Source organism: Scyliorhinus torazame, chromosome 3 (assembly GCF_047496885.1).
Source record: "Scyliorhinus torazame isolate Kashiwa2021f chromosome 3, sScyTor2.1, whole genome shotgun sequence".
NCBI classification, from domain to species: domain Eukaryota; kingdom Metazoa; phylum Chordata; class Chondrichthyes; order Carcharhiniformes; family Scyliorhinidae; genus Scyliorhinus; species Scyliorhinus torazame.
The window spans coordinates 127,778,707-127,804,943 of NC_092709.1; the positions used below are offsets into that span (position 1 = coordinate 127,778,707).

Sequence of the window (26,237 nt, forward strand, 5' to 3'; positions counted from 1 at the left end):
CCTCACCTGCCACCTCACAAAAGCCCTCACTTGCATGTACCTCAAAGTGTTTCCCGGCGGCAGCCCAAACTTCTCCTCCAGCGCCCCTAGGTTTGCAAACGTCCCATCGATGAACAGGTCTCCCATTCTTCTAATCCCTTCCCGATGCCAGCTCCGGAACCCCCCATCCATCCTTCCCGGGATGAACCGATGATTCTCTCGAATCGGTGACCAAACCGAGGCGCCCACCTCGCCCCTGTGTTGCCTCCACTGCCCCCAGATCTTCAGCGTCACCGCCACCACTGGACCCGTGGTGTACCTTGTTGGCGAGAGCGGCAGCGGTGCTGTCAGCAGCGCCCTCAGGCTCGTGCCCACACAGGACGCCATCTCTAGCCTCTTGAACACCGCCCCCTCTCCCTCCATTACCCACTAACGGATCATCGCCACATTGGCAGCCCAATAATAGCCACACAAATTCGGCAGCGGCAGCCCCCCCCCTGTCCCTGCCACGCTCCAGAAACACACTCTTCACCCTCGGGGTCTTATTCGCCCACACAAATCCCATGATGCTCCTGCTTACCCATTAGAAAAAGGCCTTGGGGATCAAAATGGGAAGGCACTGGAACACAAAGAGGAACCTCGGGAGGACCGTCATTTTGACCGACTACACCCTACCCGCTAGTGAGAGTGGCAGCATATCCCATCTTTTAAAATCCTCCTCCATCTGCTCCACCAACCGCATCAAACTGAGCTTGTGCAGGGCCCCCCAGCTCCTAGCTACTTGGATCCCTAGGTACCGAAAGCTCCTTTCCGCCCTCTTCAGCGGTAGCTCATATATCCCCCTTCTCTGGTCCTCTGAATGCACCATGTAGCGCACAAAGACTCACGAGAGACGAATAGAGATGAAGTCGATGAGGCTTTATTAAGCGTGACTTGTTCCCCGCAGTTCAGTAGCTGACTGGCCTGCGGGGGAGAACTCCAGGTTCTTATACTCTGCCTTCAGGGCGGAGCTAGAGGTCAACAGCCAACCAGGACCCGGGATCTGTCAGCCAATGACATCACGGCTTCACAGTCCCACATGACCCCTAATGCATACTACCACATTCACCCCTTGTTAAAAATGAACCCGGTGGGGTGGTGCTTCGTATGGTGGTAAGGGTTTACAAGGCTGGTCCTGGGAGGAAAACTTTTGCATGTACAGAGGTTTTTTTTTTTTGTTTTGCACTATTTACAGTAAAAGGGGGAAAAGGAAAACGTTCTCGTTACAGTCCACAATATAGTAGTGTTACATTGATGCCACAAGTCGGTCGGGCGCTCTGGCCGTCCTCGTCGATTGCCTCGGCCCCGGTGGTGGTGCTTGTTCCCGTGTTGTCGTCTCGGGGAGCCTTACGGTTTCTGCTTCCGCTTCACTTCTGGTCGGACCTGGGAGGAGGACCGATCCCCCCGGGAAGGGGGCGCTCACGGGGTGCGCCGGTGGCAGGGAGGGGGTGATTGGTGTCGGGGGGGTGTGTGTGTTGCCGGCGGGCGCCAGATCTCGCAGGGAGACCGTGTCCTGTCGGCCGTCGGGGTACTCCACGTAAGCGTACTGCGGGTTCGCGTGGAGGAGGCGAACCCTCTCGACCAACGGGTCCGACTTGTGCGCCCGCACATGTTTTCGGAGCACGATGGGTCCTGGGACCGCCAGCCAGGTCGGCAGTGACGTTCCAGAGGAGGACTTCCTGGGGAAGACAAGGAGGCGCTCATGAGGCGTTTGGTTAGTGCTAGTACACAGTAGCGACCGGATGGCGTGGAGAGCGTCCGGGAGGACCTCCTGCCACCGTGAAACTGGGAGGTCCCTGGACCGTAGGGCCAGTAGGACGGTCTTCCAGACCGTGCCGTTCTCCCTCTCTACTTGCCCGTTCCCCCGGGGGTTGTAGCTGGTCGTCCTGCTTGAGGCTATACCGTTGCTGAGCAGGAACTGGCGCAGCTCGTCACTCATAAAGGAGGACCCCCTGTCGCTGTGGACGTATGCGGGGCAACCGAACAGTGTGAATATGGTGTTAAGGGCTTTAATGACTGTGGCCGCTGTCATGTCAGGGCAGGGGGTGGCGAAGGGGAGACGGGAGTACTCGTTCACCACGTTCAGGAAGTATATGTTGCGGTCGGTGGAGGGGAGGGGCCCTTTGAAATCCAGACCAAGGCGTTCAAAGGGACGGGAAGCCTTGATCAGGTGCGCACCATCCGGCCTGAAAAAGTGCGGTTTGCACTCTGCGCAGATGTGGCAGTTCCTTGTGACTGTACGGACCTCCTCCACAGAGTAGGGGAGGTTGCGGGACTTTATAAAGTGGTAGAACCGAGTGACCCCGGATGGCAGAGGTCCTCGTGGAGGGTTTGGAGGCGTTTAATTTGTGCGTTGGCACATGTGCCGCGGGATATGGCGTAGGACGGCTCGTTCAGCTTTCCGGGACGATACATGATCTCATAGTTGAAGGTGGAGAGCTCGATCCTCCACCTTAAGATCTTGTCGTTCTTAATTTTGCCCCGCTGTGCATTATCGAACATGAAGGCTACCGACCGTTGGTCCGTGACGAGAGTGAATCTCCTGCCGGCCAGGTAATGCCTCCAATGTCGCACAGCTTCCACTATGGCTTGGGCTTCCTTTTCCACTGAGGAGTGGCGGATTTCTGAAGCGTGGAGGGTTCGGGAGAAAAAGGCCACGGGCCTGCCCGCTTGGTTAAGGGTGGCCGCTAGAGCTACATCGGAGGCGTCGCTCTCGACCTGGAAGGGGAGGGACTCGTCGATAGCGCGCAGTGTGGCCTTTGCGATATCCGCTTTGATGCGGCTGAAGGCCTGGCAAGCCTCTGTCGACAGGGGGAAGGTCGTGGTCTGTATTAGGGGGCGGGCCTTGTCTGCGTACTGGGGGACCCACTGGGCGTAATATGAAAAAAAACCCAGGCAGCATTTTAGGGCTTTTGAGCAGTGCGGGAGGGGAAATTCCATGAGGGGGCGCATACGTTCGGGGTCGGGGCCTATTATCCCATTGCGCACTACGTAGCCCAGGATGGCTAGCCGGTTTGTGCTAAACACGCACTTGTCCTCGTTGTATGTGAGGTTCAAGGATTTAGCGGTCTGGAGGAATTTTTGGAGGTTGGCGTCGTGGTCCTGCTGATCGTGGCCGCAGATGGTCACGTTGTCGAGGTATGGGAACGTGGCCTGCAACCCGTGTTGATCAACCATTCGGTCCATCTCTCGTTGGAAGACCGAGACCCCGTTTGTGACGCCAAATGGGACCCTTAGGAAGCGGTATAATCGCCCGTCTGCCTCGAAGGCTGTGTACTTGCGGTCACTTGGGCAGATGGGGAGCTGATGGTAGGCGGACTTGAGGTCCACGGTGGAGAAGACCTTATATTGGGCAATCCGATTGACCATGTCGGATATGCGGGGGAGAGGGTACGCATCTAGTTGTGTGTACCTGTTGATGGTCTGGCTATAGTCTATGACCATCCTTTGCTTCTCCCCTGTCTTTACTACTACCACCTGTGCTCTCCAGGGACTGTTGCTGGCCTGGATTATGCCTTCCTTCAGTAGCCGCTGGACTTCGGACCGAATGAATGTCCGGTCCTGGGCGCTGTACCGTCTGCTCCTAGTGGCGACGGGTTTGCAATCCGGGGTGAGGTTTGCAAACAAGGATGGGGGCTCAACCTTGAGGGTTGCGAGGCTGCAGATAGTGAGAGGGGGTATTGGGCCGCCGAATTGAAACGTTAGGCTCTGCAGGTTGCACTGGAAATCTAATCCCAGTAATGTGGGCGCGCAGAGTTGGGGAAGGACGTAGAGCCTGTAGTTTTTAAACTCCCTCCCTTGCACCGTTAGGGTCACTATGCAGAAGCCTTTAATCTGTACGGAGTGGGATCCTGCAGCTAGGGAAATCTTTTGCGCACTGGGACGGATGGTCAAAAAACAGCGTCTTACCGTGTCGGGGTGGATGAAGCTTTCCGTGCTCCCGGAGTCGACCAGGCATGGTGTCTCGTGCCCGTTTATCAGCACCGTTGTTGTCGTCGTCTGGAGCGTCCGGGGCCGAGCTTGGTCCAGCGTCATTGAGGCCAGACGTGATAGTAGTGTTTGAGCTTCTTCCTCGAACCCCGTGGAGCCGTCGACACTGGGGTCCGTTGTTGCCGTCCAAGATAGCGGCGGGGTGAACAAAATGGCCGCCCCCATGCATCGCACATGGCTGGGGGGTCACAAGATGGCGGCGGGGGTGGACAAAATGGCCGTCTCCATGCGTCGCACAGGTCTGGGGGATCCCAAGATGGCGGCGCCCCTCCTCCCCTCGTGGTGGCCTGCGGGTCGCACATGGGGCGCTGGGGGGGTTGGGGAGCGTCAGAAACGCGCAGATCGCCTTGTTCTCCGGGGACAGCGGTAGTCGGGACCCAAACTGGTTGCGCCTGCGGGTCGTACATGGGGCGCTGGACAGCGGTGGCCGGGACCCAAACTGGTTGCGCCTGCGGGTCGTACATGGGGCGCTGGGGGGGTTGGGGAGCGTTAGAAGCGCACAGGAATCCTTGTTCGCCGGGGACCGCGGCGACCTCCCGGGACCGGCACACAGCCGCGAAATGGCCCTTTTTCCCGCAGCTCTTACAAGTCGCTGCGCGGGCCGGGCAGCGCTGCCGGGGGTGTTTCGCCTGGCCGCAGAAATAGCAGCGGGCTCCCCCGGGACGACTTGGCGTCTGAACCGCGCAAGCCTGTGGGGTGGGGGGGAGGGGGGGGGTTTGTCGCGACGCGGGTCCACGGAGCCCAAGGGGCTGCCGCGCGGTCGGTGCCGTAGGCGCAGGCGTTTCGCGCGGCCACATCTAGTGAGGCTGCAAGGGCCCGTGCCTCTGAGAGTCCTAGCGACTCTTTTTCTAAAAGTCTTTGGCGGATTTGGGAAGAGTTCATACCAGCCACAATATCATCACGCATCAACATGTCCGTGTGTTCCATCGCGTTTACCGGCGGGCAGCTGCAGGCCCGTCCCAAAATTAGTAGCGCGGCGTAGAAATCATCTATCGATTCTCCGGGACTTTGCCGTCTCGTTGCGAGTTGGTAGCGTGCGTAGATCTGGTTCACTGGGCGAACATAGATGCTTTTTAGTGCTGCGAAGGCCGTCTGGTAATCCTCTGCGTCTTCGATGAGAGGGAAAATTTCCGGGCTTACCCTCGAGTGCAGGACCTGTAGTTTCTGGTCTTCTGTGACCCGGCCGGGGGCCGTTCTGAGGTAGGCCTCGAAACAAGTCTGCCAGTGTTTGAAAACTGCTGCTGAGTTCACTGCGTGGGGGCTGATCCTCAGGCATTCCGGGATGATCCTGAGCTCCATAGTTCTTTTAAGCACGCTTAATAAATTGTAGCGCACAAAGACTCACGAGAGACGAATAGAGATGAAGTCGATGAGGCTTTATTAAGCGTGACTTGTTCCCCGCAGTTCAGTAGCTGACTGGCCTGCGGGGGAGAACTCCAGGTTCTTATACTCCACCTTCAGGGCGGAGCTAGAGGTCAACAGCCAACCAGGACCCGGGATCTGTCAGCCAATGACATCATGGCTTCACAGTCCCACATGACCCCTAATGCATACTACCACACACCACAAAGAGCTCACTCTTCCCTACGTTGAGTTTGTACCCCGAAAAGTCCCCAAACTCCCTAAGGATCCGCATGAACTCCGCCATCCCTTCCACTGGATCCGCAACATACAACAGGTCATCGGCATACAATGACACCCGGTGTTCCTCTCCCCCCCCGGACTAATTCCCTCCATTTCCTGGACTCCCTCAGTGCCATGGCCAACGGCTCAATTGCCAGTGCAAACAACAAGGAGCATAACCACGTCTGCCTTCAGTTCCTTTAAGTGCGCGAACACCCGGGCCCTCTTTACCTGCCCGTTCAGGCCCCTCACATTCCAAGTTATCAGCCGGATCAGGAGGCTGCTCCCCCCCGCCGACTAGCCATCTCCTTTTCTAGGCCAGCTACGTGCCCGTGCCTCCCGCACCCACCAGTCCCCCAGGCGGCGGACTCCCACCCCGACTACCTCTCCTACTTCCAGCTCCCCTTTGGCCAATGCAGCAGCAACCCATTTCCCCCCGCTCCCCCCTCCCCCCGCTAGATCCTCATCTAGCCATTTTGCTCCCCCCATGACACTCCCATAAGTCAGCTGACTCCTGCTGACCCCGGCCTCTCCAGCCATTCCATCGACCCCCCAGTGTGAGAATCCCCCCATCCCTTGGCAGTCAGTGTGCGCTCCTCTCCAGCACCGCCTTTCCCCCCCCCCCCAGCCCCGCCCCCATCCTTCCCTAACGCGGGAAAAAAGCCCGCGCTTTCCGTCTGAGACGGCCCCGCCCTCTCTGACGCAGCTCCTTTTTGCGGCCTTACCCCAACTCCCCACCCCCGGGCCTCCACCCCCCCTCTTCCTCCGCGGGGCCCTGCCCCCCAACCCCGACGCCAACACTCTCCCACAGCCCCCACATCAAATCCATTCACCCGTCACCACCCAGCACCAAAACAAAAAGAACATTCCCCAAACGCAGTACACACAGTAAACATCCCCCCACGACAAACCCTCAGTTTGAGTCCAACTTTTCAGTCTGGATAAAGTTCCATGCCTCATCAGGCGCTTCAAAATAGTGGTGCCGATCTTGGAACGTGACACACCATCGCGCTGGCTGCAGCATCCCGAACTTCACCCCCTTCCGATGGAGCACCGCCTTAGCCCGGTTAAAACCAGCCCTCTTCTTAGCCACCTCCTCACTCCAGTCCTGGTAAATTCGGATCTCGGTGTTCTCCCACCTGCTGCTCCACTCTTTTTTGGCCCATCTCAGGACACACTCTCTGTCCATAAAGCGGTGGAACCTCTCACCACTACAGCCCTTGGCGGCTCGATGACTTTGGGTCTCCTTGCCAGGACCCGATGAGCCCCATCCAGCTCCAGGGGCCTAGGGAAAGCTCCCGCGCCCATCAGCGAATTGAGCATCGTGCTCATATATGCCCCGGCATCAGGCCCCTCCACTCCTTCAGGGAGACCCAGAACCCGAAGATTCTTCCTCCTTGACCTATTCTCCAGGTCCTCGAATTTTTCTGCCCACCTCTTGTGCAGCGCCTCGTGCGTCTCCACCTTCACCGCCAGGCCCAAGATTTCGCCCTCGTTCTCCGAGGCTTTTTGCTGCACCTCCCGGATCGCCGCCCCTTGGGCCTTCTGGGTCCCCACAAGCTTCTCAATCGCCGCCTTCATTGGTGCCAGCATTTCTGTCCTCAGCTCCTCAAAGCAGCGTTTAAGAAACTCCTGCTGCTCCTGCGACCACTGCGCCCACGCTGCTTGGTCTCCACCCGCCGCCATCTTGTTTTTCCACCCTCGCACTTTCCGCTGCACCAGGATCACTTTTTTAACCGCTCTACTCCTGGTCCAATCCATATACTGTCGGGGGGACCTTGCGGTCACCTTCCCACACTGGAAGCCGTCGAACAATTGCCGTTGGGTCCCCTCTGAAGAGCCCAAAAGTCCGTTCCGGCGGGAGCTGCCGAACGTGCGATCTACCTAGGCATAGCCGCAACCGGAAGTCCTCAGGAGGAGACTTTCAGTAGCTCTCACAGGAGAAAGCTTTTCATTCCCTTTTCACTTCCCATTCACCTATTGGCACCTATCAGTGGCCAACCAGTCTGCTTCAATCTATAGACTTACTGAAAATGCAAGGCAGGTTCCTATGATATATATAGAACCCCAAATGCTATTCTGGGAGACAATTTAGTGGAGTGTGCACTCTGCCCAGTTTTGCTTGGTGCTACAGCTAAAGAGGAGCCCAGAACAGTAAGTTTTAAAATCCAGTACTCATCTGGACTTCACAAGAATGCCTGCTGCTGCTGCTCTGTACTCCCCTCCCCAACGATCAGCAATGCTACTCCCACCCCACACCTCCTGATTTATCTTTCTACCGGCCAATTCATTCTCTGGAACACCAGCTGTAAATGAGCAACTTGCTCAATTGGTGCCCACAGCCTTCTACGATTATGAGGCCCAAATCTAAAAATCATAATTTCTTCAAGTTGATGACATTCAATTAAAATACGTGGAATGAAAATTGGGCATGTTGTGCCGTGAGTGGGTGGTTCACTCTGCCAGGTTGCCGTCCAGGCATCAAAATTCAAAATTACCCCGTTACCTACATAAAAATGAATGTTAACATGGTTACAGATTTAAGGCACTAATATTGAGAACATGATGTTTCTTCTCAACATTATAGATTAGTCCATGATTAGCAAACAATCCTGATGGTTCAAAATTAATAAATAAAGTGCAAGATTTTTACCATGTGAGTCAGTTGCAGCTAAAAGTAAAAGGGACAGAATTATTCAAATGTCTCTTCTCAATATTGTAATGACATTCTTGAAGGAGTTCTCTGGTATCAACAGCAACATAATACATTTTTAAATTTTCCTTTCTTAAATTTTTTTTCCAATTAAGGGGCAATTTAGCATGGCCAATCATAAAACATACAGTGCAGAAGGAGACCATTCGGCCCATCGAGTCTGCACCGATCCACTTAAAGCCTCACTTCCACCCTATCCCAGTAACCCAAGAACCCCTCCTAACCTTTTTTAGTCACTACGGGCAATTTATCATGGCCAATCCACCTAACCTGCACTTCTTTGGACTGTGGGAGGAAACCGGAGCACCCGGTGGAAACCCACGCACACACGGGGAGAACGTGCAGACTCCGCACAGCCAGTGACCCAGCAGGGAATCGAACCTGGGTCCCTGGTGCTGTGAAGACACAGTGCTAATTACTTGTGCTACCGTGCTGCCTACCTACCTTGTACATCTTTAAGTTCTGGGGGTGAGACCCATGCAAACACATGGAGAATGTGCAAATGCCACACAGACAGTGACCCGGGGCCGAGATTGAATCCGGGTCCTCGGCGCGGTGAGGCAGCGGTGCTAACCACTGTGCCAGCGTGTCGCCCAATCTTTTCATTTTCAATATGTTTGTAATTTCACTGGAAATGCTAATCAGAGGAAACGTAATTGTTGATGCATTTTCAAATTCACAATGCATACCTACCGAAGATATTGGGCGTGATTGTCCCATGCCGCGCCATATGGGACAATCGCCGTTTGGGCCATTTTTCCCCGCGGCGCCAGTCCGATGCCGGCAGGCGATTCGCCGAGGAGCGGAGACTCTGCGCCATTTACGCAGGCGCGTTTGGCGCGGCGCCGGTCACAGGCCGCTGTCCACGGCCGGGCCGCCGATTCTCCGGCCTTGATGGGCCGAGCGGATGATCAGAAACGGCAGAGTCCCGTTGGCGCCGTTCACACCTGCTCGCAGCCGGCGAGAACTCTGCGCGTAGGGTCGGGGGGGCGGCCTGTGGGGCGGGGAAAAGCGCTCCTTCACCGGGGGGGCCTCCGATGGGGTCTGGCCCGCGATCGGAGCCCACCAATCGGCGGGCCGGCCTCTCCAGCCCCGGCCCTATTTTATTACCCGGCCGGCCCCTGAACTGTCACGCCATGTTGCGTCGGGGCCGGCGCGCTGAGGAAGTGCCCCGCGCATTCGCGGGTTGGCGCGGCCCAACTGCGCATGTGCTGGTTGGCGCGGCGCCCATTTGGCCCCCTATGGGGATGGGCAATAAATGCTGGCACAGCCAGCGATGCCCATGTCCCATGAATGAATAAAAATATTGAAAACTGGTCAAAAATTACCTTTTGGATGCTTCCTTTTTATTATAAAAAATGGCTTGCTGAATTTTTGTCACTTTAATAAATGTGGAGAAATAACAATACAGAACTTACTTTTTGTTAATGCTTTCTTTTGCAAGGTTCTACTTGATCTTGCATCTCTGATATTTGAGGAGCAGCACTCGTTGGAAGTAATTGTGAAGAAGATTGCAGCAACTATCCTATCATTTATGCAGGCTCAGAGTTGTACCATCTTCATTGTGGATAACAATTCCTCTGTGAGTATTAGAATGTGGTTGATATATTGGCCTAGGCCTGCCAGAGGTGTGGAGATGGGTGCAAAATTCCTCAGCTGCACTAGTAGCTTCCCATGGAAACTTTGACAGAGGTTCCCTAGACTTGAGGGCTTGAGGCCTGCTCTTGCTTCTTATGTTCTTTCTGATCGCAAAGTCTCCCAGGATCTAGATACATTTTCATGACTCTATATGAGAATTTGGACAAAGGCTAGATTCCGCAAAGGGCAGAATCTAGCTCTCTGGTGCACCAGGAGCAGGTGGAGTTTGGATTCCATATGTTTCTGCACCCTAAGCCTCATGGTTGGTATGCTGAGTGAGAGAGGTAACAGACATCTGAAGGGCAAAAATGGGTTTACTTTTGAGGGGGTTGGGGGAACATGATGCGATCATGTCTAAGACCCTAATGGGGTTTCAATTTAATTTATGAAACTGCAACCCCCTTACAAAAAGATTATTTTTAGTATTTCCAGGAAGGTGTTGGGGGTGGAGGATTGTGTGGGGGGAAGCTGGAATCATCCCACTCACACTTCCAACCCCCAGATCCGGCAGTAATGTTGGATTTTCCAGTACTTTGGATTGATGAGGTCCTGCGAAGGCACAGGTGCCTGCCAGCCCTATTCGAATGGGGAGCCATCTCCTTAACCTGCCTTATTCTGGCAGTCAGTGCTGCAGAGCACCAGCCGGTTCTGGTGTTAGTCCTGTGAAAGCCCTGAGCTTGTAAAAATCCAGCCAGAGTCTCATTTATAGGAAGAACATTTCCTCATTCACTCTGAAGTGAGTCACCCTTTCACCCTATTCCTTTATATGTTTTACTTACTTTTCCAATTAAGATTGCTTGATTTTTTAGACATATGCCCCCAGGGATCAAATGGAATGGCTTTGTAAATTTCAATGCAAGCAGGTAATAAAAAGCCCATTGCCTCAGGCAATCTTTTCATTATTCATTTATCCTTCCTTTTAGCAATTCCTACTGTGGTCTCCGCACATCCCTGATACCAGCCTCCTTCATTTATTGTCTGTGAGACTATTTTTCAGTATTGCATACTCAAACCTTGTCAATGGTATCAGAGCTAGTCTGATAACCAACAAAGAGTGAATATATAAAATAATCAACAGCTAAAGGTATGTTTCAGAGGTTAACCTATCGGAGACAGTGTCACAGTGATAATATACTAGAGCAGTAATCCAGAGGCCCAGGCTTATGTCCTGGGGACATGGGTTCAACCCCACTATGGCCGCAGGTGGAATGTACATTCAGATTTTTCAAAATTGGGAATTGAAAGCTAGTCTCAATAATGGTGACCATAAAATTCTCATTGATTATCATAACAATCCATCTGGTTCACTAATATCCTTTGAGGAAGGAAATCCGGTGTCCTTACCTGGTCTGGCCTACATGTGACTCCAGACCCACAGCAATGTGGTTGACTCTTAACTGCCCTCTGCAATGGCCTAGCAAGCCACTCCGTTCAAGAGCAATTAGGGATGGGCAACAAATGTTGGCCTTGCCACTGACACTTGCATCCCATGAAGGAATAAATTAAAAACATTTCCAAACCAGGCAGCAGCATAAAATAAGTGGTTTGCAGTGCTGTGACAATCTTAAGAGTAATATAACTGCATTTTTGAACAGTATATCCTCACTTCATGAAACAGAACAAGCAATTCTGGTTTGTGTGTGCATGGAACTGACTATCAGAAGGCACATGCCACGAGTCCCATAATGGATCCTTTTCTATTTATTCCTTTTCCACACTTGGAAACCATAAGACCATAAGACATAGAAGCAGAATTAGGCCACTCGGCCCATCGAGTCTGCTCCGCCATTCAATCATGGTTGATAATTTTCTCATCCCCATTCTCCTGCTTTCTCCCCTTAAGCCCTGATCCCCTTATTAATCAAGAACCTATCTATCTCTGTCTCAAAGACACTCAGTGATTTGGCCTTCACAGCCTTCTGCGGCAAAGAGTTCCACAGATCACCACCCTCTGGCTGAAGACATTCCTCCTCATCTCTGTTTTAAAGGATCGTCCCTGTAGTCTGAGATGATGTCCTCTGGTTCTAGTTTTTCCTACAAGTGGAAACATCCGCTCCATGTCCACTCTATCCGCCTCGCAGTATCCTGTAAGTTTCATTGAGATCCCCCCTCATCCTTCTAAACCCCAACGAGTACAGACCCAGAGTCCGCAACCATTCCTCATGCAACAAGCTGTTCATTCCAGGAATCAGTCTTGTGAACCTCCTCTGGACCCTTTCCAAAGCCAGCATATCTTTCCTTAGATACGGGGCACAAAACTGCTCACAGTACTCCAAATGGGGTCTGACCAGAATCTTATACAGCCTCAGAAGTACATCCCTGGTCTTGTATTCTAGCCCTCTTGACATGAATGCTAACATTGCATTTACCTTCCTAACTGCCGACTGAACCTGCACATTAAACTTAAGAGAATCATGAACAAGGACTCCCAAGTCCCTTTGTGCTTCTGATTTCCTAAGCATTTCCCCATTTAGAAAATAGTCTATGCCTAAATTCCTCCTTCCAAAGTGCATAACCTCACACTTTTCCACATTATATTTCATCTGCTACTTATTTCCCACTCTGCTTCCTCAGTACTACCTGTCCCTTTACTGATTATATTTTCCACATTATATTTCATCTGCCACTTATTTCCCACTCTGCATCCTCAGTACTACCTGTCCCTTTACTGATCTTTGTATCATCTGCAAACTTAGCAACAGTCCCTTCAGTACCTTCTTCCAGATCATTAATGTATATTGTAAAAAGTTGTGGTCACAGCACAGACCCCTGAGGCACACCACTAGTCACCGTCTGCCATCCTGAAAAACACCCCCTCATCGCCTCATCACCTTCCCTGAAAGTATGACACCCTGCTAGTGGGATCTTCCAGTCCTACCACAACTGACCCACCAGAGCAGGTTCACCGGCGGCGAGACTGACGAGCAGACTCTGGCGGGAACCTCTGTCATTTCTTGGTTGGCAGGCTGTGACTAGGATTGCAAGGATCAATGCTTGGGCCCCAGCTAGTCCCAATACACATTGATGATTTGGATGTGGGGGTCAAATGTAATGTTTTGAAGTTTGCCGATGACACAAAACGAGATAGTAATGTGAACTATGAGCACGACGCATATATGCTTCAAGGGGATTTAGACAGGCAAGTGGGCAAGAACATGGCAGCTGGAATATGTAAAATACGTAAAAAGCATTTTTTAAATGGTGAGAGATTGGGAAGTGTTGATGTCCAAAGAGACCTTGGTGTTGTTGCTGTTCGTGAGTCACCAAAAGCTAACATCCAAGTGCAGCAAGGAATTATGAAGGCAACTGATCATGTTGGCCTTTATTATAAGAGAATTTGAGTGCAGGAGTAAAGAGGTCTTGCTGCAATTGTATAGAGCCTTGGTGAGACCACATCTGGAGTATTGAGTACAGTTTTGGTCTCCTTATCTAAGGAAGGATAGATATACTTGCCATTTGTAAGTTGGTCAGGCTGCCTATGAGGGCAGAGATTCACCCTCCCCCACCCTACCCCCATCACCATCCCTGTAGAGGCTGGTGGATGGGGACTAAAGAGTATTGCCATAAATTCCTTATGGTCAACCTGCTTTTCTTTGGAAATTTGTGGTATTTCATGCAGTCAAAGTAGGCATGGGACAAAAACAGCTCAGAGAATAATAGAAGATACACAGAACAAAGCAGATTTTAGCAGAAGTCAGCTGGAAAATACTGGTGTTGACAAGGTAGCCCAAAACTATCACTGCTTTTAGCATTATGAAAAAATAGTCATGTAGAATTTGAGAATTGCTTGAAGACTCAGATTGTCCATCGAGCCTCTCCCACACACTCATGTCATGGCTAATCATGGATCAATAAACTGTCCTGTCTTAAGTGCAGGCCTGACATAGTCTATTAAATTCTTATATGACAGATGGATACAAAGGAATGGGAATTGTGATCTACTTCATTAGCAACAAACAGGTTAGCATGGCCCTAAGAAATTCTTTGGCAGAGTAGCACAGTGGTTAGCACGGTTGCTTCACAGCACCAGGGTCCCAGGTTCGATTCCCGGCTTGGATCACTCTCTGTGCGGAGTCTGCACGTTCTCCCTGTGTCTGCGTGGGTTTCCTCCGGGTGCTCCGGTTTCCTCCCACAAGTCCCGCAAGACGTGCTGTTCGGTAATTTGGGCATTCTGAATTCTCCCTCAGTGTACCCGAACATGCGCCGGAATGTGGCGACTAGGGGCTTTTCACAGTAACTTCATTGCAGTGTTAATGTAAGCCTGCTTGTGACAATAAAGATTATTAAATTAACAGGCATTATGCTATTATAACAGGCAGAAGGGCAGGTTAATCGGGTGGTGAAAAAGGCATATGGGGCATGGATTACAAAAGCAGGGAGGTCATGATGAAGCTTTGGTGAGGCCACAGCTGGAATACTATGGGCAATTTTGGTCACCCCATTATAGGAAGGATGTAATTGCACTGGAGGGGGTGCGGAGGTGATTCACCAGCATGTTGCCTGGGATGGAATATTTACGTTATAAAGAGAGGCTGGATAGGCTTGGGTTGTTTTCTCTGAAGCAGAGAAGACAGAGGGGTGACTTGTTCAAGGTTTGCAAGATCATGAGGGGCATAGACAGGGTGGATAGGGAGCAGCTGTTCCCCTGATTGAAGGGTGAGCTACGAGGGGACACAAGTTCAAAGTTGAGGGGTGGGAGTTTTAGGGGGGATTTGGGAAAACACCTTTTTAGCCAGAGGGTGGTGACGGTCTAGAATGCACTGCCTGGGAGGGTGGTAGAGGTGGGTTGACTCACATCCTTTCCAGAAGTACCTGGATGAATACTTGGCAGGTCGGAACATTCAAGGATATGGGCCAAGTGCTGGCAAATGGGATTAGGTGGGCAGGTCAGGCCATTTTATGCATTGGTGCAGACTCGATGGGCCGAAGGGCCTCTTAAGCGATTTTCATTCAATCATTCATTCTGCACTGTATTATTCTGTGATTCTATTAAAATTGATAATATTTTCGACTAAACAGCAGAAAAAAAGGAATTTCATACAAACACGAATAGTGGGTGCGCTCCAACAGCCACGCTGTGCCCGAAAAGCGTCTCATCATGGTGCAGCATGGCCGATCAAGGCCGGGAGACCCCACTCCCGGTATCTACCCAGCTCGCGACGCCTCGCAAGATCTAAAGCAATCTTGCAAGACGTTGCATTGGCGGGATCACTCTTTAGCAAATCTGCATTTTAGAGCGAGACTGCTAGTCTCACGCTAATATGCAGTTTCCTGAGGTAACTGAGGCATTGGTATCCATCCTCTTTGCCTTGGAGACATCGGGCGAGCGCCATTCAGCGCTGGTCTCTACAAACAGGGACCAGGCGGAACGGCATTTGTGGGGGTCTCCCAGGGGATCAAAGGCCCCAGGTGCATACCCGTTGGGCAGGCTGGTACCTGGCACTGCTGGTGCCATCTGGGCACTGGTACTGCCAGGCTGGCACCCAGGTAGCACTGCCTGGATGCCAAGGTGGCATTTCTAGGGTGCCAGGTTGCTGGTGCCAAGCTGGCATTTTTTGTGCGCTGACGATCAGGCTAGGGCTGCCCTGTGTGGGTGTTGGGGGGGGGGGGCGCAGGAGGCCGGGACCCCTACCATAGTGCGTTTGGGCTTGGGGGAGTGCGGGGAGTCGGTGGCCACGTCGGGCCCCTTGGAGATTCAACGAGCGGAGCTCTTCAGTGTAGAAAACGGGATTATGTGCGGCCTCGGCCGCATGTTCCCCACTGAGGCCCCTTATTTAACGCCAGTGGCGTTGTAAAACCATGTATTTATCAGCAATGCGAGCACCGGGAAGCACACAGCTAAACACACTCGTTGTGGGACTTTGTTCCCACTTAGTTGAATCGCGTCCAATGTTTTTACAATACATGAATACCAAGCCCAGAATGGGTCTATTTTTCACATTAGTAGTAGATCAAGATAAATTTATCAGGTAAAATCACTTCAATTAGTATGTGAGCATTGTGATAATAGTAGGACTGTGGATCAAAACACTTAACAGCTTCTGTTTCATGAATCTATAATATAGATAAAGATAAAGTCACAATATTCCCAGATGACCAAAGGTTCCCCCTTTGAGTGGGGGAAACTGACTGGTGGTGATTTAACCTGAGGATCACCTCACCTCAGGCAAGACCTGAGGTCATTTGACTTCATGAATAACCTCAGCTGGTATGGGGATTGAATCTGTGCTGTACACCTCACTCTGCATCATGAACCAGCTGTCTAACCAAGTGAGCTAAACTGACCCTATAATATAGTCCCCTCTTTAATCCTATCATGACATTTTTGCAGTACTATGGCTCGAAATTGGTTTATTTGATTGTTCTTCTTATTTTTTGAAGACAGTTTGTGATAAATATATTAATGTGTCTTTATTTTTTAAATAAATTTAGAGTATCCAAAACATTTTTTCCAATTAAGGGGCAATTTAGCGTGGCCAATCCATCTACCCTGCATATCTTTGAGTTGTGGGGGCGAAATCCGCGCAAGCACGGGGAGAACCTGCAAACTCCACACAGACAGTGATCCAGAGCCAGGATCGGACCTGGGACTTGGTGCCGTGAGGCAGCAATGCTAACCACCGCCACCATGCTCCCCTTTAATGTGTCTTTATAAAAGAAATGTGGCTATTTCATCTTCTCCTTTGACAAAAACAAAGGACAGCTCTGTGAAAAATTCTCCCTCGTGTAATATGAATTAAGGGAACTGTTCATCCACTGTTCTGACATTTATTCCCCCAGGGATGGTTTTTGAACAGTCTCCTTCCCTCAAAGCTTTAAACTGGAATGAAAGGAGAGTGAGTTTACCCTCAGTGGTTGGAGCTTGATTAGATAGATCTTTAAAAGGTGTTTGGTTTCACATCCCTGTAACACATGCTTCTTTTACAGAATTATCTCTTCACTGCATTGAAAATAAATTCTGCAATTTAATTGCATTTTCAGGATTCATTTTGCAGTGTCTTTCACATGAATTCCGCAGAGCTGGAAGATCTGGCAGAGTTCCAGAGGAGGTAAAAGACTATCTCATTAATCATCCATCTATGAAGCACGGAAACTGAAGTAGAAATGATGATATTTGCTTTAACAATAATTAGCCGCAGAGCTTTTATTCCAGCATCAAAGCTGCAGTTAAAGCTTAAATCTAATTTATTTTATTCAGAAAAAGCCCTAGAGGAACTCATGAAAGGAAACAATAAGAACATTTTGTTATTGTACCAGATGATTTCCAGTGTCTGCAACAGGTTACTTGACATGTTTTGAAGCAAGCAGAGAAATTCCCAGTGAGTGTCAAACTAGGCTCTGTATTAGTATTTATAAAAACATTTTAAGGTTTGGCAGTCCTCACCAACTTCTTTAGCTGATTATTTTCATCATGCTAATTCCATGGAGTACAAGTGGAAAGGACATTCAAAAACCCATGGTCATCATTTAAAAAAATAAAGAATTGATGTGTTGGGAGGCTGGGTCGATGTGGACTGCACTTGATGCAGTATAGCGAGAGACAGACCTCCAACACTTGATCAGATGCAACACGATTTTATTCAACATCTAAACTATTATACGTGTTCAACTGTGGGTTGACACTATGCTGACTTGACTGGAAACCTGATACTAGCCTAACCAGACTTACTAGCTACCACATGGTGTAGGCACTGGCCAGCTCACTAACTCTGACTGTCTCAGAGGCTGGGTCCCGAGAGAGAGGGAAAACTGGTGCCCTCTGGCTTTATAGTGGTCGTGTCCTGTCTGGTGATTGGATGCTCTGTTCTGTGTGCTTACTGGTCATCCTGTGTGTCAATCACTGCCTGTCTGCACTCCATTATATACATAGATGTATATTATGACAAGAATGAAAAAGCAATTCAGGTGTAACTATTTCTTCCCAAGCTTCCCAGGGTGAGTGGATTTATATTGTTGCAAATTTATAAAGTTGATGCCATCAAGTTGATTATTACTGAGAACCATTGAAACAAATTGGTTCAGGAGACAATTCATCCACGCTTGCAATGAAGTGGTGGTGATGTGAATTGACACTAACACAATGGGCCAGAATTTCCTGCACCCGATTGAGTCCAAATGGAGGCGAGATGAGGGAAAAATAATGGCCGCAAAGACAAGTGACCACAAGTAACATCTCCAGTTCCACCCTCCGCCATTTTCCCGCTAGTGGGGGGAAGTGTGCGCCATTCAACAGGCTGTGAAACAGGCTCACTGCGGTAAAAAAGTTAGCTAAAGGTCTTGTGGGTTCATTAGGAACCAATCCAAAGTACGTTTTTAAAACATTTCAGGGATGCAGCCATAGTTTAACAGCTGTCTGGCTTCAGACCATTAAAAAAAAACTTTATTGAAGAAATTCATGCATGCAGTGCCAGCACTATGCACACAATGCTGATTCCCCAGGAGTAAGCAATGCCCTGGTCCATTACTTACACAGCCCATTCAGCATTCTTTAGAAGACAGAGAAAAAAATTCCTCTTCATCTCCACCCACCAGTTCCCACATGCTCCAGCTGTAGCACATCATCTGCACTGCCATCATATAATTGAACTGAATCTTCTGTGAAGCAGAATTCACAGTCAGACTGCCACTCTGCTTCTAGTTCCCTACACCAGTCATTTTCAACTCAGGGTCACGACCCACCCGTGGGTCGTGGGCAGGTGTCGGGAGGATCGCGTGGCCATGCGGCGTTCCAGATCACAGGAAGATGTGGTCAAAGGCGCAACCGGCTTTTAAAAATGCCGGCCATGACTGACTTTCTGAATGTCGGCTGTCCCGCGCATGCGTGCCCCCTCAGCGCGGCACAGGCCCGGAGCTCAGCGGGGCAGAACGTCTCCTCCTGACGTCAGCGTGCTGACCCAGGAGCAGATTTTTTTTTTAAATCGCTTGAGTCTTCCTGCCTGGAGCAGTGGCAGAGAGCAGATCACGCAACCCGTACACTGATGTCAGGCGCGAGAGATTCCTACATTTTGCAGCTGCCAGCAGTGCTGTTGTGAACGCCAGGGCCTCTGGTGAACAACCCATGAAGGGAAGGCGTCGGCTTAGCGGTGTTGTCACTGAACTAGTAAACCATAGATCCAGAGTAATGCTCTGGGACCTAGGTTCAAATCCCACCAAAGGGGCAGCACGGTGGAGGGGCAGCACGGTGGTGCAGTCAGTAGCACTGCTGCCTCACGGCGCCGAGGTCCCAGGTTCGATCCCGGCTCTGGGTCACTGTCCGTGTGGAGTTTGCACATTCTCCCAGTGTTTGCGTGGGTTTCTCAGCGTTGGTGCATTGGACACGCTAAATTGCCCCTTAATTGGAAAAAATGAATTGGGTACTCTATATTTTTTTTATTTTTAAAAATTCCACGACTGCAGATGGTGAAATTTGATTTCATTAAAAATCTGGAATTTAAAAATTCTAATGATGACCATGAAGCCATTGTCGATTGCCAGGAAAAAACCATCTGGTTCACTAATGTCCTTTAGGGAAGGAAATCTGCTGTCCTTACCTGGTCTGGCCTACATGTGATTCCAGATCCACAGCAATGTGGTTGAGTTTTAACTGCCTCCCCCAAGGGCAATTAAGGATGGGCAATAAATGTCACAGCCAGCCCACGTCCCATGAACAAATTTTTTAAAAGCTGAAAACAGGAACAAAGCAGCATAAAGATGATTACTTGAGGTGTGGGTTTATTAATTGTGCCTCTGCAAAGTTCATGTGTGTTATATGCAAGGAAGCACTGGCTAATGAAAGTTTAAAACCCTCAAAACTTCAAAGACAATTGAAGACTAAGCATGGCGATTTCGAGGACAAACCTCTTTATTGTTTTCAATGGATGCAGGGAGATCAGAAATCATCAGTTGCAGTTATTATCAGTAACGTAACCTTGCATAACAAAGCAAATGAGATCATGAGGACCAAGCAGGCTGACCTGTAGTGAAGATGGTGGATCGTGAAGTTCGACGAGCATGGGTCCCGAAGGAACGGCGGTTGGTAAAAATGGGTCCCAGGCATAAAAGTTTGAAAAACTCTGACCAACACTGAAATGCAGCCACACCTTTCTCGTCTGATCTTCTGACTCGGGCTGGGTGAGAATAGTGCAGTGTAACAGGTTCATGAGGCCTTCAGTCAAGTGCAGGAGAGTCAAGGGTAGTGAAGACAGACCCATTTTTAGAGCACTAGCTTCCATAAAGCATGTAGGTTAACGGTCCAGCCACTTTGAGAAGCCAGGGAGAAGGTGAGTGTGTAAGGTGTGTAGGATGCCATGGGTGTGGGGTGGGGGGGGGGGGGGTGCTGTGCATCGTTAGAGAATCCCTGTGGTTAGTGGGGTGTGATCAGTGAGGGGCAGAGTGCCAGTGGTCAGTGGGGGTTGGTCAGTAGGGGTGCCCGGTAGTCAGTGAGGCGGTGATTGTTGGGGAGCGATGGGTAGTCAGTGAGGGGGTCGGTTGGTCAGTGGGTGATGCTCAGTGGGGGTATCAGGAGGGGCGTCAGATGTTTGTGGGCAGTGAAGGTACTCGAGGGGGGTAGACTCCATTTGGAGATTGGGAGACTAGTCAGGGTTTAGGGGGAGTTTTGAGGGGTTAATTGGGTGCGGAAGGTAGTCAGGGGTTCCTGTGGGGGGGGAGGTCTGGAGCATAGTCAAAGTGTTTTGTGGATTGGTTTGGAGTTGGGGAGGGTAGCCGAGGAGGCGGGGTGTACAGTTAACAGTGTGCGGGCTACTTGGGTGAGGAGGGTAGTGCCGGCTCCTGTGGGGGTATCAGGAGCTGAGTCAAAGAGTGCAATTCACCCAAAGAATGATTCAGGGCACGATTCAGCGGACTCAAGTTAAAATGCGCTGAATGCCGCGTTGAGCGTGGTGTTTCTTGGTTCCTGCAGCACCGAGAAAGACCCTGCAACTCAACAGCACTTGCCGATTTTTTTGGCCTCGGTGAGGAACTCCCCGTCGAGGCCACCCTTTATGTCATTTCCTGCACTGATCAGTTCAGCTCACCATTCCTACTCGCAGATCGGGATGCCATTTTTAAAGGGCGCCCTGATCTTTCAACCCCCCCCACTTAGTGCCCCAACCATGCCTCTGGACCATAAGACCATAAGACATAGGAACAGAATTAGGCCACTTGGCCCATCGAGTCTGCTCCTCCATTCAATCGTGGCGGATACTTTTTCATCCCCATTCTCCTGTCTTCTCCCATAACCCCTGGCTGGCTGGAAGAAGACAAAGGGTGGTGGTTGATGGGAAATGTTCAGACTGGAGTCCAGTTACTAGTGATGTATCACAAGGATCTGTTTTAGGGCCACTGCTGTTTGTCATTTTTATAAATGACCTGGAGGAGGGTGTAGAAGGATGGGTGAGTAAATTTGCAGATGACACTAAAGTCGGTGGAGTTGTGGACTGTGCGGAAGGATGTTACAAGTTACAGAGGGACATAGATAAGCTGCAGCACTGGGCTGAGAGGTGACAAATGGAGTTTAATGCAGAAAAGTGTGAGGTGATTCATTTTGGAAGGAATAACAGGAAGACAGAGTACTGAGCTAATGGTAAGATACTTGATAGTGTGGATGCGCAGAGAGATCTCGGTGTCTATGTACATAAATCTCTGAAAGTTGCCACCCAGGTTGAGAGGGTTGTTAAGAAGGCGTACGGTGTGTTCGCTTTTATTGGTAGAGGGATTGAGTTTCGGAGCCATGAGGTCATGTTGCAGCTGTACAAAACTCTGGTGCGGCCGCATTTGGAGTATTGCGTGCAATTCTGGTTGCCGCATTATAGGAAGGATGTGGAAGCATTGGAAAGGATGCAGAGGAGATTTACCAGAATGTTGCCTGGTATGGAGGGGAGATCTTATGAGGGAAGGCTGAGGGACTTGAGGCTGTTTTCGTTAGAGAGAAGAAGGTTAAGAGGTGACTTAATTGAGGCATACAAGATGATCAGAGGATTGGATAGGGTGGACAGTGAGAGCCTTTTTCCTCGGATGGTGATGTCTAGCATGAGGGGACATAGCTTTAAATTGAGGGGCGATAGATATAGGACAGATGTCAGAGGTAGGTTCTTTACTCAGAGAGTAGTAAGGGCGTGGAATGCCCTGCCTGCAACAGTAGTGCACTCGCCAACACTAAGGGCATTCAAATGGTCATTGGATAGACATATGGACGATAAGGGAACAGTGTAGGTGGGCTTTAGAGTGGTTTCACAGGTCGGTGCAACATCGAGGGCCGAAGGGCCAGTACTGCGCTGTAATGTTCTATGTTCTATAACTAATAATAAAGTAATATTGAATCTGTCTAGCAGTAATCAATAATCCAGTAGTCGCTACTGATATCCTCGTGCTAACTCTCTCTAATCTATTCTACTCATTGTGCTGTACTCAGTCTTTCCCCTTTGCTAACTACCCAGCATTCCCTGAAGTCTGATATTTATACTGAGAACTGATGGTGCCCTCTAGTGTTTGAATTACACTGAGATGTAATAATTAACCCTTCACTGGTGCAGACGTGATGGACCAAATGGTCTTCTGCTGCACTGTAGAGATTCTATGATATCAGGTCTCCGCCTCGGTCTCCGGCCTCGCACTGGTCATTAGCCAGGTCCTCAGTGGGTACCCCTAATCCCCCAAGAGGCAACCAGTCATCCTGGGGTGCCCCTCAAAGATGCCAGGTATCTCCGACTGCCCCAGAATGTGGCTGTTGTGCACACTCCCTGGGAAGCGTGCACATGATCTTCATGTGGTGTTGCACACAAGTTAAACATTAAAGGATTGGAATCCCTTCCTATTGATGAAGGGCACTCCTTGATTCCCCGATGTGCGCAAGGAAACAGCGACTCATGTGGCACATGCTGTCCCTCATCAGTTCAAAGGAGCAGCGACACCTGTACACCTTGGGACATCGCAGGCCTCGCACTCTGGGTCCCTACCTGGCCCGATGGGCAGCCGGGTCCTCTGGGTGTGGGGCAGGCAGCTGCACGTGGGCCGCCGCCTCGAGCCTTTGTGACGCTGCCGCTGCCGCCTTCTCAAGCATCTGGCCTCCTGACCTACCACCAGCACTGCGAGGCAGCATCCGAGTGGTGCAAGTTATCAGGGGGTTTTGGGGGTTATTCGAGACGCACAACAGAATTCCTCCCAAGGAGGAGGAAACATGCTAAGGGGAAGACAACGCATCCATCGTTGACGAGGGAAGTCAAGGACACAATAAAAGCAAAAGAAAAAGCTTTCAAAATAGCTAGGATTACTGGGAAACCAGAAGAGTGGGAAGCCTTTAAAAGTGAGCAGAGGACAACTAAAAAAGCAATAAGGGTGAAGAAGATGGGTTAAGAAGTGTAAGCTAGCTAGTAATATAAAAGAAGATAGGAAGAGATTTTTCTATCATATAAAAGGTAAGAGAGAGGCAAGAATAGACACTGGACCACTGGAAAATGTCGCTGGAGAAGTAACAATAGGAAACAAAGATATGGCAGGGGAACTGACTGGATATGGCATGGATAGAGAATTGTCTGACTGGCAGAAGGCAGAGAGTGGGTATAAAGGAGTCTTTTTCAGAATGGCAGCCGGTGACTAGTGAAATGCCTCAGGGGTCTGTGCTGGGACCACAACTTTTTACAACATACATAAATGGTCTGGAAGAAGGAACTGAAGGCACTGTTGCAAAGTTTGCAGATGATACAAAGATCTGTAGAGGAACAGGCAGTATTGAGGAAGCATGGGGGTTGCATAAGGATCTGGACAAGCCAGGAGAGTGGGCAATGAAGTGGGCAGGTGGAATACAATGTGGAAAAGTGTGAGGTTATGCACTTTGGAAGGAGGAATGGAGGCATAGACTATTTTCTAAATGGGGAAATGCTTCGTAAATCAGAAGCACAAAGGGACTTGGGAGTCTTTGAGGTTAACGTGCAGGTTCAGTCAGCAGTTAGGAAGGCAAATGCAATGTTAGCAATCATGTTGAAAGGGCTAAAATACAAGAGCAGGGATGTACTTCTGAGGCTTTATAAGGTTCTGGTCAGACCCCATTTGGAGTATTGTGAGCAGTTTTGTGCCCCGTATCTGAGGAAGGATGCGCTGGCCTTGGAAAGGGTCCAGAGGAGCTTCACAAGAATGATCCCTGAAATGGAGAGTTTGTCATATGAGGAACGGTTGAGGACTCTGGGTCTGTACTCGTTGGAGTTTAGAAGGATGAGGGGGAATCTTATTGAAACTTACAGGATACTGTGAGGCCTGGATAGAGTGGACTTGAAGAGGATGATTCCACTAGTAGGAGAAACTAGAACCAGAGGGCACAATCTCAGATTAAAGAGACGATTCTTTAAAACAGAGATGAGCAGGAATTTCTTCAGCCAGAGGGTGGTGAATCTGTGGAACTCTTTGCTGCAGAAGGCTTTGGAGGCCAAATCACTGAGTGTCTTTAAGACAGAGGTAGATAGATCCTTGATTAATAAGGGGATCAGGGGTTATGAGGAAAAGGCAGGAGAATAGGGATGAGAAAAATATCAGCCATGATTGAATGGTAGAGTTGACTCAATGGGCCGAATGGCCTAATTCTGTTCCTATGTCTTATGGTCTTATCAATCACATGTAATGGCTCATTTAAATGCAGGGCATGACCAGGTCATGCCGGATGTTGCAAGCCTTGTGATCTGCTTGATGCCTGGCACGAAGCCTGTTTTGGCTCTCTCCCGTGATGCACTCAGTGCAATGAGATTAGCACCAGACGCAACAGGTTGGGAATTCCTGTGCATTGTGTTTAGGCATTTTGGGGAGAGTAGTCGAGGGGATTGGGAGTGTAGTTGAGGGGTCCCATGGGGGATCTGTGGGGTGTTGGTACTGTTGTGACCCTGGAGTGGTTTTAATTCTTCTAACCCCTCCTGGGTAACTATTCCTATAAGAGAGGTGGAAAGCTTATGATTTAAATTGGAGTATATGATGGTTCCCAGTCGAAGGAAATTGCATAATATAAATTGCCATGGAACCCTTATGTGAGGACTTCCATGGGGGGAGGCTTACGTTCATTGGAATTTAGAAGAACGAGAGGTGCTCTTACTGAAACATAGAGGCCGGGGATTTCACAGGCCGTTGGGACTCAGTTGTTCGGCTCATGTGGTGAGCCTTCAATGGGAAGTCCCATTAACAAGTGGTGGGAGTAGAGAATACCGCCACCAGAAAATGGCACGCTGCCGAGAAACAGGCGGCTGGGGGACCGGAGAATCCCACCCATAGAATTTTGAGGCGACTTGTGTCAGGATGCTTAGCGGATGTTTCCCTTTGGGCTTTGGGGGGGAAACGAGAACTAGGGTACACCATTTCCAAATAAGGGGACTCCCATTTACGATGGAGTTTAAAGAAATTTGTCCCCCATTTTTCTTCAATATTTAAAAATAAATTGTGTTTGACTCTTTTATATCTTTCACTTCTCTTGTGTGTGAATCTATATTTCATTTCCTGTATAAGAGTTAAATGTAAAACATATTTCCTGTTTTTCTTTGTGGTTTGTGAAGGTTCTTTAATCTAGTTTGTTAATCGTCTTCCTTGTTGCTTGGCCTGCTCACAGAAGAATGTGCCATATTTAAGCTGATATCAGGAGTCTTGCACTGCCAAGCCCACAAAATAATGAAAAAAGCCATTCCATTGCAACCCATAGCAAAATTAGCACCAGGAGACGAGTAAAATCTTACATCTCCTTGCACTCACTGCCAAATTTTTAAATCATAAATTCCTGTGACCATTCTTTTGTACTGGGAGATTTCCTGTGTTGAGCTGTTTTTTCACCCTCTTCCCAGGAGGAGTGCTGCACTTCTGCCACCACTGACAAGAGTAAGAAGTCTTAAAACACCAGGTTAAAGTCCAACAGGTTTGTTTCAAACACTAGCTTTCGGAGCACTGCTCCTTCCTCAGGTGAATTCACCTGAGGAAGGAGCAGTGCTCCGAAAGCTAGTGTTTGAAACAAACCTGTTGGACTTTAACCTGGTGTTGTAAGACTTCTTACTGCGCTCACCCCAGTCCAACGCCGGCATCTCCACATCATGACCACTGACAAGAGCAGTGTTCTCGGTTACCTAGGCAGTTTTCATTGTAAATAGGGACATAAAAATTTATAGTGGTATTATGAAAATTAAAACAGAATAAATTACTTTAAAATAGGGACTAAATTATATCATTACATTTTATCCAAATATATCCTCCATTTAACCTCACTTACCTATTTTGTAGAATCATGGAAATCCTGCAGGGCAGAAGGAGGACATTCGGC

At 49.8% G+C, this 26,237-nt stretch overlaps 1 protein-coding gene across 4 annotated transcripts in view; it reads left to right on the plus strand.

Annotated features, from left to right (window-relative positions):
• Nucleotides 1-26,237, plus strand: part of pde5ab (phosphodiesterase 5A, cGMP-specific, b) — a 225,694-nt gene that overhangs the window by 76,010 nt on the left and 123,447 nt on the right. For all 4 annotated transcript variants that reach the window (XR_011940169.1, XM_072496192.1, XM_072496190.1 and 1 more), the window contains exons 6-7: nucleotides 9,789-9,926; nucleotides 16,964-17,031. Coding sequence is in view for 3 of the 4 variants with exons in the window: in XM_072496192.1 (XP_072352293.1) it covers nucleotides 9,789-9,926; nucleotides 16,964-17,031 (206 nt within the window). In the remaining variant the exon portion in view is untranslated. The remainder of the gene's footprint in view (nucleotides 1-9,788; nucleotides 9,927-16,963; nucleotides 17,032-26,237) is intronic.